The 19,290-nt window shown below is 43.5% G+C and overlaps 1 protein-coding gene across 1 annotated transcript in view; it reads left to right on the plus strand.

The window, feature by feature from the left end:
- Positions 1-19,290, plus strand: part of LOC124616408 (neuronal acetylcholine receptor subunit alpha-7-like) — a 330,693-nt gene that overhangs the window by 25,237 nt on the left and 286,166 nt on the right. The window contains exon 2 of the mRNA XM_047144712.1: positions 15,303-15,347. Within this exon, the coding sequence (XP_047000668.1) occupies positions 15,303-15,347 (45 nt within the window). The remainder of the gene's footprint in view (positions 1-15,302; positions 15,348-19,290) is intronic.

Raw genomic sequence — 19,290 nt, forward strand, 5'->3', positions numbered from 1 at the left:
CATTCTGAATCAAGCTTCTAGACGATCATTTCTCTTTTGATTTCTTCACATTGGCATAAGGGACATGATAACATCATACGTACATTCCGCACAGAGAGCTGGATGTCGTGCACTGACTGTAGAACGACTGACTTCAAGACAGTCTCAGAACAACAGTGTGGCGAGAAGAGTAGGCACGGATCTTTCCGGAAAGACTGCATCACGACATTGTCGTAAATTTGCTCGACGGGCACTGACTGGCTCTGAGGGGGAGTTGTTGGTTGTTGTAGGCAGAGAGTCACAACGAACGGCTCGGAACAGATTGTTGGAAACTGGTTTGAGATGTCGACCTGCCATACTTCGTTCACTGCTGGCATCATACCGCTGACGATAGAGACTTGCCTTGTGTAGTACCGTTGTCAACTGGGACACTGAGTCGTGTGCTGTCGTGCCCAGCGTTGTGTCTCGCTTCCGTTTGTGACAGTCAGGTCCACCCTATGTGTCCATAGACGACTGTAAAATGTTACAGGAAGCAGCATCTCCACTTCCTTGAAACATGGTGTGAGTAGCTATCGGAGATCACAACAGTGCGGATTAGGCAGTTGTTGACGGGACGCTGAATGCTCGCCTGCACGTGTCAAGAATGGTAAACCCTTGTTGTCGCACCCCTCATGACCAGGGTTCCGTAAGGCATATTCCAACAGGAAAATGAGAGACCCCACACTACAGTTCACACCAGAGACAATTTGAGAAATGTAGAGATACTTGACAGGCCTTCCCGGTATCTCGATATGTCAAAGACACAGCATGTCTTGGATTTGACAGAAAAGAAAAGGAAAAAGAAAGAAACCAGAAGACTTTTAAAGACTAGAGATAGGACGTTCGTATTCAGAGGACATGTGCATTAGCGTTTTCTGCAGAAATGATTAGCATTTAAACTATGTCGCCTGCGGGTTCAGCGTCAATATCGATATCGCGGTGCAACACCACCTACCGATAAAATGTGTCTCGGGTTTTCGTCGTCCATAAACCGCAGGTAATGGATCATTGGCATTTGAGGCAGGCGCGCAGCATGCTTTCAAGACGTATGCGTGAACCGTATCGTCAAATCAGTGAGTTTGAAAGAATGCCCATTACTGGTATCAGAGAATGTGGTGCATCCATTCGGGAAGCCGGCCGCTGTGGTCGAGCAGTTCTAGGTGCTTCAGTCCGGAACCGCGCTGCTGCTACGGTCGCGGGTTTGAATCCTGCCTCGGGCATGGATGTGTGTGGTGTCCTTGGATTAGCTAGGTTTAAGTAGTTCTAAATCTAGGGGACTGACGACCTCAGATGTTAAGTCCCACAGTGCTCAGAGCCATTTGAACCATTTGAGAAACGGCTGCTCGTGTGGGACGAAGTGTTTCCGTACTGCAACGGCTGTGTGTGGAAAGGTCTACGGAAGGCCGTAAAACACAAAGAGATGGGTCAGGTCGCACCACCCAGACCACCCCCCGACAAGATCCGAACGGCGTTGTAGGACAGGTCAGCGTCCTCCTCGGCTCTGGCGTAAGAGTGGAACACTGTAAAACATCGCACACTATGAGGGATGACAGACCGTCGCCGTTTATTAAAAACAAATGTGTGTGAAATCTTACGGGACTTAACTGCTAAGGTCATCAGTCCCTAAGCTTACACACTACATAACCTAAATTATCCTAAGGACAAACACACACACCCATGCCCGAGGGAGGACTCGAACCTCCGCCGGGACCAGCCGCACGGTCCATGACTGCAGCGCCTCAGACTGCTCGGCTAATCAAGCGTGGCGTCGCCGTTTATTACGGCATGAGTTAAGTGCGCATCATCCACTTCTCCGTCAACCTTTGACGAATGTGCAGAAACATGCTAGAAGGCGATGGTATATTGAACGGCATCACTGGGGATAGAAATAGGACCCGATAGTGTTTTCGGACGAATAGAGGTTCTGTTTGTTTGAAAATGATGGCCGCATTTTGCTTCGCAGTGTGACCCACGTGAACGACATCTTGCGACCCGTAGCCATAGTCTTTCTGCATAACACCCCAGATGCCACTTTCCAGCAAGACAATGCACGACCACATGTAGCGTCACGAAATCTTGCCTTCTTGGTAGCACTGAATGTCAGTCTTTTGCCCTAGCACTCCAGGTCACCAGACTTCTCACCACTCGAAAATGTGTGGAAAATGGTGAAGCGATGGGTGCAGCGCTGCGACCCAATGCCAACCACCGTAAATGAACTTTGGAACCAGGTGAATGTAGCACACTACGGGACGATATTCGCGTCTTATACGCGTCGACGCCATAACGCATGGAACAAGCCTTCAGGGCTTAGAGCGGACCCTGTGCCTGCTAGGCAACAGGACGCATGCTGATTGGTTGGGTTGTTTTTGGGGGAGGAGACCAGACAGCGAGGTCATCGGTCTCATCGGATTAGGGAAGGACGGGAAAGGAAGTCTGCCGTGCCCTTTCAAAGGAACCATCCCGCCATTTGCCTGGAGTGATTGAGCGAAATCACGGAAAACCTAAATCAGGATGGCCGAACGCGGGGTTGAACCGTCTTCCTCCCGAATGCGAGTCCAGTGTGCTAACCACTGCGCCACCTCGCTCGGTGACTCATGCTGAACCGACGTGACTCAACTGCTAATCATCTCTGCAGAACGTACAGATGCACATGTCCTCTGAATATGAACGTTCAACATCTAGTCATTCAAGGTGGTTTTTTTTCCTGAACATGAGTGTAGTATAGTTTCTTTCATTCCAGCCGACAGCCGGCAATCCTTGTAAACTGACTCAACATGTGATTCAGGCATGGCGAGAAATTCCTCAAGGTGACGTTCAGAGGATATTTGCTTCAATACTACAACAAATGTAAGAGTTTAATGGTGCCTGGGCCTCCTACTGTTACTGATGCACTTCCAGATGGAATGAAATTTTAATCATCAAATACCTATTACCTGACCCACTTCTCCAAAAATTTTATAAATATCGGACTGATACTTCATGGTGCTACACTTTCCACTTCCATCGATGTACATGTAGAAACTGGGCAGGCAATGAAACGACAACGGCAGCGAAGATTCATGAGATATGTGCTATACATGATGTCAATTTAATGAATAACACAAATTTTTGTCTGAGGATTCATATCATAAAGGATAATTTATATAATATAGGATCATATAGCGAAGGTGATACATTCATTTCCTCCGTAATGTGCCCTCTCTCTTTAGGCGAGAGACTGTATTGAAACAGAACAGAAAATTCTTGGTCCCTTGGGAATCCATTCCATTACCCTTTATAACGTAACCATATGAATCAATACTTTAACCAACAGGAAAGTTCTTATGCATGTTAAAGATTTAATTTGATTATTCTATATCAGCTGATTGTAAATGCCGCGAAATGTTCTCAAATTATAATTAACGGATGAAAGAGGTCGAGTACTATCCTGCTATAAAAGAGCACATTTTGTCTGTGGCAGCGAATTCTGTTGGCAACCATTAGATCTTCCAGCTGAAGATAATAGCATTTCGCATTTGTTACTGTTAGTCTTCCAGTCACACCATATCGAACAGAGGGAAATTGGTACGTAGTTTCGTTCTCTTCCTTGACTAAAACTTTGGTTCCAATTTCCACAAAAGCAACTCGACACTAAAAGTAGATTCACATAATTTTTATTGCTCCAACATGCAGAAAAACGAGACGGTAAGAGCAAAGTAATTAAAATTTTTAATCCTTATCTCCTACAAAATTTGCAATTCTGAGCTCCCTCCTGTTTATCAACAGACTTTTGATAGCTGGGTGAAACAGGATCGTTTGATGTAGCAATTAAAATTTAAAGTTTGTTCCCTTTTCCAGTACCCTCCTGATACAAGATTCATAAATTTTCACGTGCGCTCATTTCCATAATCCGAGAGGTAGCAAGAGATAAAGATTAGAATATTTTAAAACTGGTGATCAATTAACACCGTGACGCCGTTTGATAAATGTAGCGCTAGAATCCTCCTACAGATATCAGCACAGCTGCACAGCTACCGTAGCGCTACAGAACATAAAAGAGAGAAATGGTTTTCCATTCATTCTTCCAAAGACAATTTGTTTCTGTTCAGTAACTTTGGCAGTTCATTTTCATTACTATTGAATCACAAGCCTATTAAATCCTATAAATGTCGTGTACAAGATATTTCCAGCAGATTTACTAGTGCGCAATTCCGCCCACTGGATACTCACTAATTTGCGCATTTCAACTTTTCTCTCCTTTACAATAATGAGAATTTATTCAGTTCAACAGTTTTTAATAGCTTTACATAAATTACACTCACCCGCTGTTTCTGTCACAATACACTAACTACATACTTTGTGACTCATTTCGCCAATAAGCGGTTTTCGTAACATGCCTCTTCTTGTTTCACATTTCTTATTTTAAATACACTCATGAGCCAAAAATTTATAATCACTGCCTATAAAGGGACTGAATACCATCCGGTTGCACTACGGCCACGTGGAGCGATAAGGTTTAAAAAGAAACTATCTACACAGTTTCAGGGTGTTTAGAGGAGACAAAAAGAAACACTTTTTACGTGACAAATCTGTCTCAGGTGCAGACTTTCAACACTAAAGTTACGTGAAGTGATGTTCAGCGTCGGTGTTCAGACTACCTTAAGCTGAATATTGTTTTAGAAATGATCCTGAAAATGTAGTCCGTTTACAACTGGCATCTGCCTACTAATGATAGCCAAACACTGTCAGAACAAACCGGTGTTGCTGCTTCAGTAAAACGAGAACCATCTCTTCTGGAACGTCTGTCGGTGTCTCATAAACCTGACGCTTCATCTCTTCTCGTGATAAGAAATTCATACGAGTGAGGCAACATCTCTACAACGATATTCATGAAACGGCAATTTGAATACCGTCTCTAAACACCACTAGCGTCAAAACTCATGAACACCTATGGTGGAACGGATCACCTGTGACATTTTTGTTATATACAAGAGTGTTTCTTTGCCTTTAAATACAACACAATTTTATATAGATTAGATTAGATTAGAATAGTACTTGTTCCATAGATCATGAATACGACACTTCGTAATGATGTGGAACGTGTCAGGTTAATAAAAGGTATCTACACAAGATATTAAATTACACAAAATATTACATGACACTTAATATTTTCAATTTTTTTTTATTGGGGTGGGGAAATCACCCACTTACTGTATCCAAAAATTCATCTAATGAGTAGAAGGAGTTGCCATTAAGAAATTCTTTTAATCACCATTTAAATGCTATATGGCTATCTGTCAGACTTTTGATGCTATTAGGTAAGTGACCAAAGACTTTTGTGGCAGCATAATTTACCCCCTTCTTCCTATAAGCGAAGGAGAGACAAATATTCTGGCGACGATACTGGAATTGAGGATCTCGGAAACGACGAATTTGGTCGCCTGTTAGTGTGCTAATGTCGTGAGAATCTACGGAAAGTGGTTGAAGAATGGTGAAATCACGAGTAGGTGACAGTGTGTTGGGCGTCCACGCTTTTCACAGGACTTGAAGGCTGGAGGCTTTCCCGTTCTGTAAAACAGCACTGGCCGCAGTCTGTAACAGTTCTGACGGCAAAGTTCAGTGCTGGTGCAGGTTTAAGTGTTTCAGAGTACTCTATACAGCGTACATTGTTGACCATGTGGCTCCGCAGCAGACAACTTCAGCGTTTTCCCATGTTAACCCAAACACATCCTTCATTACGATTGTATTGGACATGGAATCATTGAGGTGTTGGACGTCCACAACTCGGTACAGAATTTCGAGGCCGCAGTCTCGCCAGCATGATAGGAGGCTATTTGTTCAAATGGCTCTGAGCACTATGGGACCCAACTGCTGCGGTCATCAGTCCCCTAGAACTTAGAACTACTTAAACCTAACTAACCTAAGGACATCACACACACCCATGCCCGAGGCAGGATTTGAACCTGCGACCGTAGCAGCAGCGCGGCTCCGGACTGGAGCGCCTAGAACCGCACGGCCACCGAATCCGGCGGCTATTTGTGACAGATCTCACGACAAAGAAGAATGTTGGTGCAGTTAAATGGTTCAAATGGCTCTGAGCACTTTGGGACTTAACATATGAGGTCATCAGTCCCCTAGAACTTAGAACTACTTAAACCTAACTAACCTAAGGACATCACACACATCCATGCCCGAGGCAGGATTCGAACCTGCGACCGTAGCAGTCGCGCTGTTTCGGACTGAAGCGCCTAGAACCGCTCAGCCACCGCGGCCGGCCAAAACAGCAAGACCCTGTGGACAGTACTGTGCTGTATAAACTTTCTGCTGTGTTTCCATGGGAAGGTAGTAATCAAAGACACGGTTATAAAGACGTGCTGCTCGTTCCGGCCCTGAAACCCGAAGGGATGTCGACCGGCCGCTGTGTCATCCTGTACCAAGCAGCGTCATGCGGCTGCGGTATGGATGGGCATGCGGTCAGCACACTGCTTTCCCAGATGATTTCCCGACTTTCGAGACCTTGGGCCAGGCAGTTCTCAATCAAGCAGCTCATCAATGGGCATCATGAGACTAAAAACACCTGGTACCAGGCCTCCCACCAAGGATAAATTCCTTGGCAGTACTTAGAATCGAATCCAGGTTCCCTTCGTGGCAGTGATCTACGCTGACCAGTTAGTTAAGGAGAAGCACTTAGTAAAGACACAATTGCATATTTAATTATCTGTTTAACTTGTTTCTAGTCTTGATATCAAATAACTTTCGACACTACATCCGGGTAACGTCATCGACAACAACGTCGATAGGTGAACACCTTTTAAGGTGCAACTGCCGCGAGAGGTTGCTGTGTCCTCGGTGGGTGAGGCGATGCCAGTGCAGAAAGCTGTTTTAACATACATTGCGCTCAGAGAAGATTAAGTTTTTTATGTTTGGTATCACAATGATTAGTGAAAAAACTCCTTTAAACACCGAGAAATATCGGTAAAAATTTATAAACACATCGTTCAGCATTTCACTACTATTGATAACATAATCAGTGAAAAAATATTTACATTGAAACTTGTTTGATATTTTCACAGCATTTGAGAAGCTACTTTCTTCTTCTCTGTGTGGTTTATCGTTCAGGCTTCATTTACATGTAAGGCTACATTCTAGACAAATACTGTCAGAAAGGACTTCGTAACACTCCATTTTATATTCGATGTTAACACATTTCTCCATTTCAGAAACTATATTTTCTGGTATAGCTACTTGGAATGTTTGGTATCGTAAATTACTTTGCTGCTAGTTTTAGAAAAAGAAAGCCTACTACTTTCAGCTTCTCATTTTCTAATTACATTACCACAGCGCAACCTCAGTTAAATTACACTATATTGCCGCAATTTTGCTGAAGTTCACCTTATAATCTGTTTTCCCTATGCATTTTAGTTACTTATCTTTCTGTTTAGCCGGCCGGAGTGGCCGAGCGGTTCTACGCGCTACAGTCTGGAACCGCGCAACCGCTACGGTCGCAGGTTCGAATCCTGTCTCGGGCATCGATGTGTGTGATGTCCTTAGCTTGGTTAGGTTTAAGTAGTTCTAAGTTCTAGGGGACTGATGACCATAGTGCCCAGAGCCATTTGAACCTTTCTGCTTAACGTAATAACAATACCCACACTATCTCAGGCTACTGACTATCCTAAATGAAGCGGTTAATAACGGGCTTCTCTACATCACGGTGACTGATGATTCTGGAGCTTTCTCTTTATGAGACCAGACGATTCTTTGCTGCAGTTGCAATGCCCACATGATTAGAGTCCTGCTCCGCTGGTAAGATGTTAGTGTACGGTTGCGGATTTTGCAGTCCAGATTAATGAAACAGTGGATCCATTTTATTACCAAACTAACAATTACGATCATAGCCAACTAATGAAGAAGGCGTGCCATCTCACTGCCAGTATCTTCCAGTGTCTTATACCCCTCATTACCTACCTACTCTTTACCCAATCACTGTCGTTCCAACAGGTGGACTTTCTGTGTCTATTCGTGCGCTGTGTCTCGTAGTTGACAACACTACTCACACGTTGCGTTAGTGGGTCTCACGTTGCTTTCAGTGACGTATAGCGCTTCTTTATGTGATTAAATGCATCATTCAGCTTTCTTCTGGTGACTTCTATATGGCGTCGAAATCTCACGTCATACGTTATTAAAAACGCTTCCCTTACAAAACTATGGCACTTGCAACAACCGTTACATGAGAAATTTCGATGTGGATAAAAATATTCAAGAATGCACGTGAGGGAGTCACAGCGTACTGCGCTCTAGAAAATGTAATCGTCTCCAGAAGACTAACTGGCAGGCTGGTGGCAGTGAAGGGGGCACTTCTGTTGAGTGATAACTTTAGGGGGTGGACAAACAAACGAAAACACCGCAAGAAATGCTTCCTTGACCATAAATGTAGATACTAGCCGAGCATGCAGATTTCGCTGTTGTATCTGACCTCGAACCACAACTGTCCATTGTCCTCATACGTTGCAAGTGCCAGTCATGGCCAGGAGAGTATTCTATGTAGTTGTGGCTGCATTATGTTGGAGCTAAGTGTCTTCGAACGTGGGCATATTGTTGGTGCTTGTATTACATCCGTAACTAAGGTAACCGAAGTGTTTGGTGTTTCAGGAGACGCTGTAGCCAAGATATATACTGCATATAGCGAAACCAAATACTTCAGCCGCTGATTCACAACGCGGACGAAAATGAGTGTTGAGTGATCGTGATGGACGCTCAATGAAGAGGACTGTGACGAATAAAAAGAGAACCACGGTTGCAGAAGTCACTGCAGAACCGAATGTCGCACTCGTGAACCCTGTCAGCAACAAACAACACAAAGGGAGCTCCGTAAACTGGGGATCTCAGGGCGAACTGGAATTCCAGGCCCATTCATCAGTGATGAAAGTGCTCGTACCAGGAAAACGTGTTGCCGAAGCCATAAAAATTAGACTATGGGGCAACGAAAGAATGTCATTTGGTCGGATGCGTCTTTTTGCACACTGTCTCCATCTGGACGAATTTACTTCCAAAGAGTAAAACACGACGGGGCTTCGTTGATGAACTCAGCAACTATACCGTCATATTCCATGGGCCGCATGTGTAGTCTGCAAGATAATCGTGAGCTAGTAGCGAGTATCGAAACAGATGCAGGGATTAGTGAACATAGGGTGGTCGCAGCGAGACTGTATACTGTAATCCTCAAATCCTCCAAAAATAGACGACAAATATACCTATTCAAAAAAGCAGATACAAATTCGCGCGACTCCTTGCCAAGAGACAACTTTCACTCCTTTCAAAGTAACAAAGTAAGTGTAGACCAGATGTGGCTTGAATTCAAAGAAACCGTATCGACAACAATTGAGAGATTTACACCAAATAAATTAATAAACGACGGACCTAATCCTGCATAGTAAACAAAACGGTTCAGAACACTGTTGCAGAAACAACAAAAACAGCATGCCAAATTTAAACGTATGCCAAATTTCTAAGATTGGTCATCTTTCACAGAAGCTCGAAAGTTAGCGCGGACTTCAGTGCGAGATGCTTATAACAGAGTAGTTTCCACAACGAAACTTTGTCTCGAAACCTGCCAGAAAATCCAGAGAGATTCTGGTCGTATGTAAAGAATACTAGCGGCAAGACACAATCAGTGTCTTCTCTGCGCGATAGCAATGGAAATACTATCGAAGATAGTCCTGCCAAAGCTGAATTACTTAACACAGACTTCCCAAATTCCTTCACCAAAGAAGACGAAGTAAATATTCCAGAATTAAAATTAAGAACAGCTGACAACATGAGTAACTTAGGAGTAGGTATCCTCGTAGTAGTGAAGCAACTTAAATCACTTAATAAAAGCAAATCTTCCAGTCCAGACTTTATAGCAATTAGGTTCCTTTCAGAGTATGCCGAAGCAATAGTTCCACATTTAAAAGTCATACACAATCGCCCGCTCGACGAAAGATCCGTACCTAAAGACTAGAAAGTTGCACAGGTCACACCAATATTCAAGAAAGGTGGTAGGAGTAAATTACAGGCCCATATCACTAACGTCGACATGCTGCAGGGTTTTGGAGCATATATTGTGTTCGAACATTATGAATTACCTCGAACACTATGTGTCTATTGACTCATAGTCAACATGGATTTAGAAAACATCGTTCTTGTGAAACATAACTACTCTTTACAAGAGATTTCAAACCGATTCTGTATTTCTAGATTTCTAGAAGGCTTTTGACAGTTTTTACCACACAAGCGATTTGTAGTGAAATTACGTACTTATAGAATATCGGCTTATTTATGTGACTGGAATCGTGATTTCTTGTCAGAGAGGTCACAGTTCGTAGTAATTGACGGAAAGACGTCGAATAAAAGAGAAGTGATTTCTGGCGTTCCCCCAGGTAGCGTTATAGGTCCTCCACTGTTACTTATCTGCATAAATGATTTATGAGACAATCTGAGCAGCCGTCTTAGGATGTTAGCAGATGATGCTGTCGTTTATCGTCTAGTGAAGTCATCAGAAGATCAAAACAAGCTGCAAAACAATTTGGAAAATACATCTGTGTTGTTCGAAAATTGGCAATGACCGTAACTAATGAAAAGTGTGATGTCATCCACAAGAGTGCTAAAAGCAATCAGTCACACTTCGGTTACACGATAAATCGGTCAAATGTAAAGGCAATAAATTCAACTAAATACCCAGGAATTACAATTACGAACAACTTAAAATGGAAGGAACACATAGAAAATGTTGTGGGGAAGGCAAAACAAAACTGCGCTCTATTGAAAGAACACTTAGAAGGTGCAACAGGTCTACTAAAGAGATTGCGTACACTACGCAAGTCCGTGCTCTTTTGGAGTATTGCTGCGCGGTCTGGGGTCCTTAGCGGACAAGATTAACGGAGTACGTCGAGAACACACATGAGCAGCACGTTTTGCATTTTCGCTAAATAGGGGGCAGAGTGTCACTGACATCATACAGGATTTAGGGTGGACATCATTAAAACAAGAGCGTTTTTCGTTGCGGCGGGATCTTCTCACGAAATTTCAATCACCAACTTTCTCCTCCGAGTGCTAAAATTATTGACGCCGACCTACGTAGGGAGAATCGATTATCGTAATAAAATAAGGGAAATCAGATCTCGCACTTAAACATATAGGTGTTCGTTTCTTCCGAGATTGGACTATTGGAATAATAGAGAATTATTGAGGAGGTGATTCGATGAACCCTCTGCCAGGCACTTAAGTGTGATTTACATAGTATCCATGTAGATGTAGATGTAGATCAAATTACTGCCAAGCATTATGTGACCGATATGGCTAATCAGGTCCATCTCATGGTACAATGTCTATTCCCCAATGCTAATACTGCATTCGAAGGTTTCAAAGCCTCTGTTCACACAGTTCGCATCTTCCAGGAGTGGTTTTGTGAGAACGAGGATAAATTTTTGCTTCTCGCCTGGCCACCACAGTCACCAGATCACAATATTATTGTGCCTTTGTGGTGTACTTTCTTATAAGATTACCTATAAAACCATACAGGAGATGTATTTATCCGTTCCGAAATTGTTTTGAATGCTAATGATTTCCTTTACCGTATAGACGTGGTAATGTCTTATGTTTTTGGTGTTTTCGTACTTTTGGCTGCTCCCTGTACTATCTTCTGGAGGAATAATACCAACATCGCAGTACACCCATGTCTCCTTCTACCTGCTTCCAGCCTCAGTTGTCGCCTCTCAGCGTCCCGTCTTTATTTTTCAGTGGAATGCTCTGAAGCTCGATGATTGACGTTACAGTGCTTTTTTGCAAGCTTTTGTTACCTGTTAACAACCGATCACAGCTGCGCAAGGTGAATCTCCGAGATAATCGTTAACCTCAAACGTTATACGAATGTCTGGGTCTTTCCTTTGGATTATGATCGCTGCAGTTAGTTGGAGAATTTTCCTACAGTAAGCGTACCAAAAAAATTACAAAGGAGGAGAACTATCTTGAGAGTTCAAACATTAGTTACCAGTTCAGGATCGTTGATTGTGATGAAATATTTAAACTATCGTTTTCGATACGTTATTGCCATCAACAGATGAATATCCGAAAAAACATTGTTCAATTATACAAAATGTTCTGAATATGAAACTTCCTGGCAGATTAAAACTGTTGCCAGACCGAGACTCGAGACTGATACCAGCGCAAACTCCCCTGCGGACTGAAAAGTACACTCTGGAAAATATCCCCCAGGCTGTAGGTAATCCATCGCTCCGCAATATCCTTTCTTCCTGGACCCCTAGTCCCACACGTTCCGCTGGAGAGCTTCTGTGAAGTTTGGAAGGTAGGAGACTAGGTACTGAGGGAAGTAAAGCTGTGAAGACGTGGTCTGAGTCGTGGTTGTGTAGCTCAACTGGTAGAGTAGTTGTCCGCGAAAGGCAAAGGTCCCGAGTTCGATTCTCGATCCGGTACACAGATTTAATCTGTCACGAAGTTTCATTATCACCGCAGCGAAAATTTCAGTCTGGTAGTTATTAATACATGAACGTCAACGATGATAAACAAGATACTATTAAAATGAAAGAACAACTTAGTGCACAGTGAAATGTATTAATACTACAGGAGACTTTTTCAAATTTGAGAAAACGCGTTGCATAAGGACAAAATTGTAATACGTTTTTGTTGTTCTTGAAATTTTGGTCAACATCCTGCACAAAGTCGTTAGTGATGGCAGATGGTCGCCCACTTACTACTGCATCATGAAAATGAGTTCAACCATCTATAAACTCACTAACCCATTTTCTTCCTTTCCATCGCACATGCGTTTTCGCCACAATCACCATTAATGCAAAGATGAATATCGACATGTTTCCTGTTCAACGCACGTAAGACAAATCATTCGAATATATCAATCAACTAAAGCATTTTAAATAAGCATAAAGGTAAACAAGGATGAATGCTTTTGTTATAGCACGCATGCTCGAATCGGCACTGCAGCGCTGTAGCGGGTGTACCTCTATCAGAAAACATAACTCAAAAAACAGGCCTTATAATCTGTTATTTGATTAGTGAAATATGACTCTCCGTATTTCTGACTAACAAAGGTTAGACGTTTCCTCTGCGACGGGGGGCCAATATACTGACTTTACCCTCACAGTTCCTAGAAATATAAAACACTGTCACTACTGACCGTCTTTGCCTGACTGCAGCAATTATCATTTTAAATATATTAATTCATCAACACAGTTGAGAGTTGGGCCTTGCCAGCTGCTGCCGTCTGAAACTGATTTTTATTTGTGGCACATATAATGTGGTATAATCGATATCTTTACTTGTTCCTTGCATGCAAACAAGACACTTCCGTGAACGTGTAGAGCTTTACAAGCATTGCGCCATACGCCAGGGGCTTCCGACTGTCGTGTATGCCTTCCTCCAGGCGATGTTTCACCGGGTGCCATATGAAACAGTTTCAGACTCTCACTCCGTAGTTGCAATATCACTCAGTGTTTAATAGTACTGTAATTAACTCGTTACAAAAGTAAGCCAAAGCAAAGAGAAGACGAGATCCTCCCGTTCCGTCGTGCATGCAGCTGCCGAGGCGCTCGCAAGCAAACGTAAGCGAAAGATTTCGGCCTCTTACGCACTGTCGACTGTTTGGCAGGTATTGAAAAAGTCTGCGCGGCGGCGACATTGGTTCTCGCGAAAAACGAGTCGCCGGAGTCCAGGAATTCAAGGAAGACTGGTCCCGACGATCAGGGAGTGTAGCGACCAACAGAGTGATGTGAATTGCCCCACGTGTGCGCACTCAGATTACACAACCAGATAGCGAAAAGGCCGTTTTCGGGATGTTTTTCGAACGATTGATACAGAGCACAACGCCAAAAATTCCACTGCGTAAACTGGGAGGAGAAAAAGTCAGTGGGAGAATATAGTTGATTCTTTGTCAGTGAATAACTGGAGGAGAAAGGAAACTAGATAAACAACGATTTTAATTGAGAAGGAATGTTTATTCACCATTGACAAGATTGGCTTTTACCTCACCTTAAAATATTAATGTAATCTTTTCTGCCTGAAAAAAAAATTAAATTTTTTATGGTCTTATGACATAACGATTCTTGAAATAATCTTCACTTTTTTCATTTCTTTGCAAAAATGTCGAAAAACACATATTGCAACTAACAGTAACTGCTTGTCAGTGCAGCTGAACAATTTAATGCCGAAAATACGACACCTTATAATGAAAATACTGTGAAAAAGGAGATGAAATTACTTGATGGAACACTCTGTTGCTACTCTATGAAAGAGCCATCGAAAACATCTGCGAAAACAGCTACACCTACTGACATTGTCACGTAAATGATCAACAACTACAGTAAAAATAATTGAAATGCCACGATAGCTTCAATCGTTTATTAGATGAACGGCTTCAGCACTCTGAAGGTGCCATCATCAGATCTGAAACGTCGATTAACATTTATATAACCATATGGACATCATGGCATATGAGGCAGACAATCTGATAACCACTTAGGGGCAGTGGTGGTTTTATTTGGTGACTTCAGTTTTATATTTTATGGAAAGAACGACCATGAGAGCAGTTTTTTATTATTTTTTATTGGTGGTGACAATGATTTTATCAGATGGTCTTCCTCATATGCCATGACGTCCATATGGTTTTATAGATGTTAATCCACGTTTCAGATCTGATGATGGCACCTTCAGAGTGCTGAAACCGGTCATCTAATAAACGATTGAAGCGATCGTGGCTTTCCAATTATTTTAAAAACAGAGTGATCGCCCCACGACACAGCATGTGTTCACTGCAAAACTACAGTAAACTCTGGATATAGCCTCACTCCTTTAGTTATGGCAGCAGGGATTACATCCAGTATTCTCTTTCTTCATTTTCGTTCTGAGTAGTCACAAAAACTACGACAACTTTGGCCTCTGCGTCCATCCCAGTGCACACTGGAAGCGGAGAACTCAGCACTTGTTGTTCCCTGATCTCTTCCTTCTGGTTGCTCCAGCCTTCAATTGTCGCTAGTATCCGCAGCTGCCAGCGACCAGTCGGCAGTGCGTAAGAGGCCTTCCACGTATTTAGGAACCAAGCTGCCAGCAAGTTATGCAGTAAATGGCTCTAGCACTAAGACCAGTGTATCGAAGCGGCGTAAAACAAAGCACAGCACAGCACAGCCGAGCAAAGCACAGCAAAACGCAAAGCAAAGCTAAGCGCCACCGAAGCCCAGCGGCGTTCCTGTCTTCGCCACCTGACCACTCTCTTTGTTTCTCTCCCCTCTCTTTTCTAGGACGAAAAGAACCAAATTCTGACAACCAACGCTTGGTTGAACATGGTAAGTGGGACCGCAGTGAGTGAGTGTGTGCACGGTACGGCACGAGGCGGCGGTGCTAGCTGAGTGTGTGCCTCTATGTGTTCGCGTCTGCTGCGCCGAGGCGCCGCTGCTGCTCTCTGGCGCAGCCCCGCACTCGCTGTCTGCTCATTGGCTGCGTCAGGCGTCCACAGGCCCGGAGACCCCGCTCCCCACTTACTTACACCGAGGTGCGAGCTGCCCTCAGCCAGGGGCGGGGCGCCAGCGGGATTGGGTGTCTGCAGGTGCCAACCTCCATTAGTTTTAGGGGGTCGGGTTGGGTTGTTTGGGGGAAGAGACCAGACAGCAAGGTCATCGGTCTCATCGGATTAGGGAAGGACGGCGAAGGAAGTCGGCCATGCCCTTTCCAAGGAACCATCCCGGCATTTGGCTGGCAACCTCCATTAGTTTTAGAGGGCTGGGTTGGGTTGTTTGGGGGAAGAGACCAGACAGCAAGGTCATCGGTCTCATCGGATTAGGGAAGGACGGCGAAGGAAGTCGGCCATGCCCTTTCCAAGGAACCATCCCGGCATTTGCCTGGCAACCTCCATTAGTTTTAGGGGGCTGGGTTGGGTTGTTTGGGGGAAGAGACCAGACAGCAAGGTCATCGGTCTCATCGGATTAGGGAAGGACGGTGAAGGAAGTCGGCCATGCCCTTTCCAAGGAACCATCCCAGCATTTGCCTGGCAACCTCCATTAGTTTTAGGGGGCTGGGTTGGGTTGTTTGGGGGAAGAGACCAGACAGCAAGGTCATCAGTCTCATCGGATTAGGGAAGGACGGCGAAGGAAGTCGGCCGCGCCCTTTCAAAGGAACCATCCCAGCATTTGCTTGGCAACCTCCATTAGTTTTAGGGGGTTGGGTTGGGTTGTTTGGGGGAAGAGACCAGACAGCAAGGTCATCGGTCTCATCGGATTAGGGAAGGACGGCGAAGGAAGTCAGCCATGCCCTTTCCAAGGAACCATCCCGGCATTTGCCTGGCAACCTCCATTAGTTTTAGGGGGCTGGGTTGGGTTGTTTGGGGGAAGAGACCAGACAGCAAGGTCATCGGTCTCATCGGATTAGGGAAGGACGGTGAAGGAAGTCGGCCATGCCCTTTCCAAGGAACCATCCCAGCATTTGCCTGGCAACCTCCATTAGTTTTAGGGGGCTGGGTTGGGTTGTTTGGGGGAAGAGACCAGACAGCAAGGTCATCAGTCTCATCGGATTAGGGAAGGACGGCGAAGGAAGTCGGCCGCGCCCTTTCAAAGGAACCATCCCAGCATTTGCTTGGCAACCTCCATTAGTTTTAGGGGGTTGGGTTGGGTTGTTTGGGGGAAGAGACCAGACAGCAAGGTCATCGGTCTCATCGCATTACGGAAGGACGGCGAAGGAAGTCGGCCGTGCCCTTTCAAAGGAACCATCTCGGCATTTGCCTCGAGCGATTTAGGGAAATCACGGAAAACCTAAATCAGGATGGCCGGACGCGGGATTGTAGTTTTGGGTGTTAGTAGGAAATGTCAACACCAATAACATTATCAAGAGATACCATTGAATGAGTTGCAAAGTACTCGTGAAGAAGGTACGAAATTTAAAATTACCTTTAACACAGGATGAAGAACACTCAGGCCAAGTCTATTCTCAGCAGTACAACCAAATTCTTTCCCATAAAACTAGTGCACTTTCAAATCCTTATGTTTAGAAAATGAGAAAGGAATACAAGTTAACAAACATGCCTAAGGTAATCAGGTTTTGCTGATTATATTGTAACTTTTTCTGGAGCAAATTAATTTCGCCAAGTTATGAAAAAACTTCATAATCACACATTTTTTATATTTCAAATATTTTTCTGTATTTTTATTGTCAGTAGCTCATATTTCCAGATGTAAAGACTGAAAGATTGTCACATCAAGTTAATCATAAAATGTTTGTCTCCTTAGCTGAGTAGTTAGCGCATCCCATGGAGAGATCCGGATTAGATTCCCAGCCGAGCCAGAGGCCTTCTCTGCTCAGACACTGGTGTTGTGTTGTCTTCATCATCATTTCACTATCGTACACACACAACTCGCCGAAGTGGCGTCAACTAAGACTTGCCTCATCAGCAGACAACACAAACAAATCTCAGGAAGTTTATCAGTGTGGTCTGGATTCAATCTGATATCGCTCCCATCGTTATCATTAAGATTAACATCATCAGCCATCTGACATCCACAACTGGATAACTGCTTCCTCAGGACATTTTTATTCAGAGTTGACTTCAGATAAATGCATCCAGCATATTTACTAACGTCATCTGCCCAACAACGTCTTGGTCTTTTCTTATGTCGTGGAATGCAATACCATCTATTACATAGGTTATATGTTCCATCTACCCCCACTTCGTTTTCTTTATAGTCATAATGGCGGCTTCCATTCCAGTTTCTTCCCCAAACATTCGTTCGTTTTTCTGTCTCTCTTAGCAGTTTCGTGCATCCAGCTCTCCAGTCGTAAATGATCAACCTTCTGTTTTTGAATTATTTTCGCATCAAACGTCAACTACACAATACAAACTTTTCAAAGCTTAGCTTTTGAAGCTGTATTTGTTTTACCAAAAGCAGTAGAGGCAACTTTTACTCTTTTGTATATTTCTTTTACTGCCGATCTAGTTGTCTTCATCAGCCCTAATTACAAAATATCGCCAACTGGTTCTATGACTTTACCCCTAATATGCATAATTTTCTTTTCGGTGTGTTGATTGCGCATTGTTTTATTTGCATTATAACCAGATTTCATGCATACTTTCTAATTTTCCCTATGAAGTTCCTCGTATAGTTGACGTTTTTCTGCAAGAGACATAAGCAGAACTGTGTCATCAGGAAAATGAAAGTGGTTGAGACGTCTTCCATTAATAGATATACCTTTTCCTTCGTTATCTCAGTTTTACGTGCTGAAAGCCTCGTGTAGGGCTGCAGAGAATAGAGTTGGTAATATATGATCTCTTTTACCAAATACTGTATCAGTTGGGCCGTTTCACTGTAAGAAATAAGTCTGATGGGTGCTGTAACATTTACGTAAATATAGATCGAATCATTACTTTATATTTCCAGTAGCTTAGAAAGTCGCCAATGTGGTTCGTATAATTAATTTTGGTTGATGGCAAAATATATTTTGCACAGTACCATGTATCGGTTTGAAATACTATGTTTTCTGTACTAATACGATAATGCTATTACTATCCAAATTACATCATGGTTCAGAAATAAATCAGAGATGTTATTTGCCACACTCCAAGAAGTAGGCTAGCCAATGTCACTTTCCACGTAACATAGTAGTGAAACGTCCTCAGGTCTTAGATGCGACGTGTTAAATACATCATTAGCATTTGCCAGGGTTTCAGAAGATTTCCCAGGGCTCTACCGTTAGTAAAAGAGCGTCTCCAGTAATCAGCTCCCAATAAACTCCGAAGTGGGATTTAAAAGTTTATCCTTCTCCCTTAACATAACTAATTGCAGAAACACTCGAGCTGCAACACAGAGTCTGCAAAAAACCAGTGACTGCAAAGAGCAAACAGCCCGCCTTTTCCCCTAAGAGGAGGAAGTGAAAAATATGTAACTGATATCTTTGGGGCGGTGGACAATGATGGTCCGGAGAGTTGTAGCCGCACGTAAATGTAAGGTCTCGAGGCGTAAACAGAAAAATTAAGTTCATCGTTGATTGGTCACGTTTGTCGTCGCCACTGGAAACAGTTACGAGCACAACAATATAGATGGGAAAGCTTTCAGGGGAGCATCTGGTCGTAGGAAAAGTAGATGCCAGACGTAGCAAGGGTGGAAGAATCTTAACGATGTTTAATACGTCCAGGAAGGAGGTGATCTAGAAGACCCTCATTCGGCGATCCTTGAATATTTCTCATAAACTCAGACCCTTATATGGCAGAATAGACGTAAAGAAGATTCGAAGGATAGCTGTGCT

Source organism: Schistocerca americana, chromosome 5, assembly GCF_021461395.2.
Source record: "Schistocerca americana isolate TAMUIC-IGC-003095 chromosome 5, iqSchAmer2.1, whole genome shotgun sequence".
Classification (NCBI taxonomy): domain Eukaryota; kingdom Metazoa; phylum Arthropoda; class Insecta; order Orthoptera; family Acrididae; genus Schistocerca; species Schistocerca americana.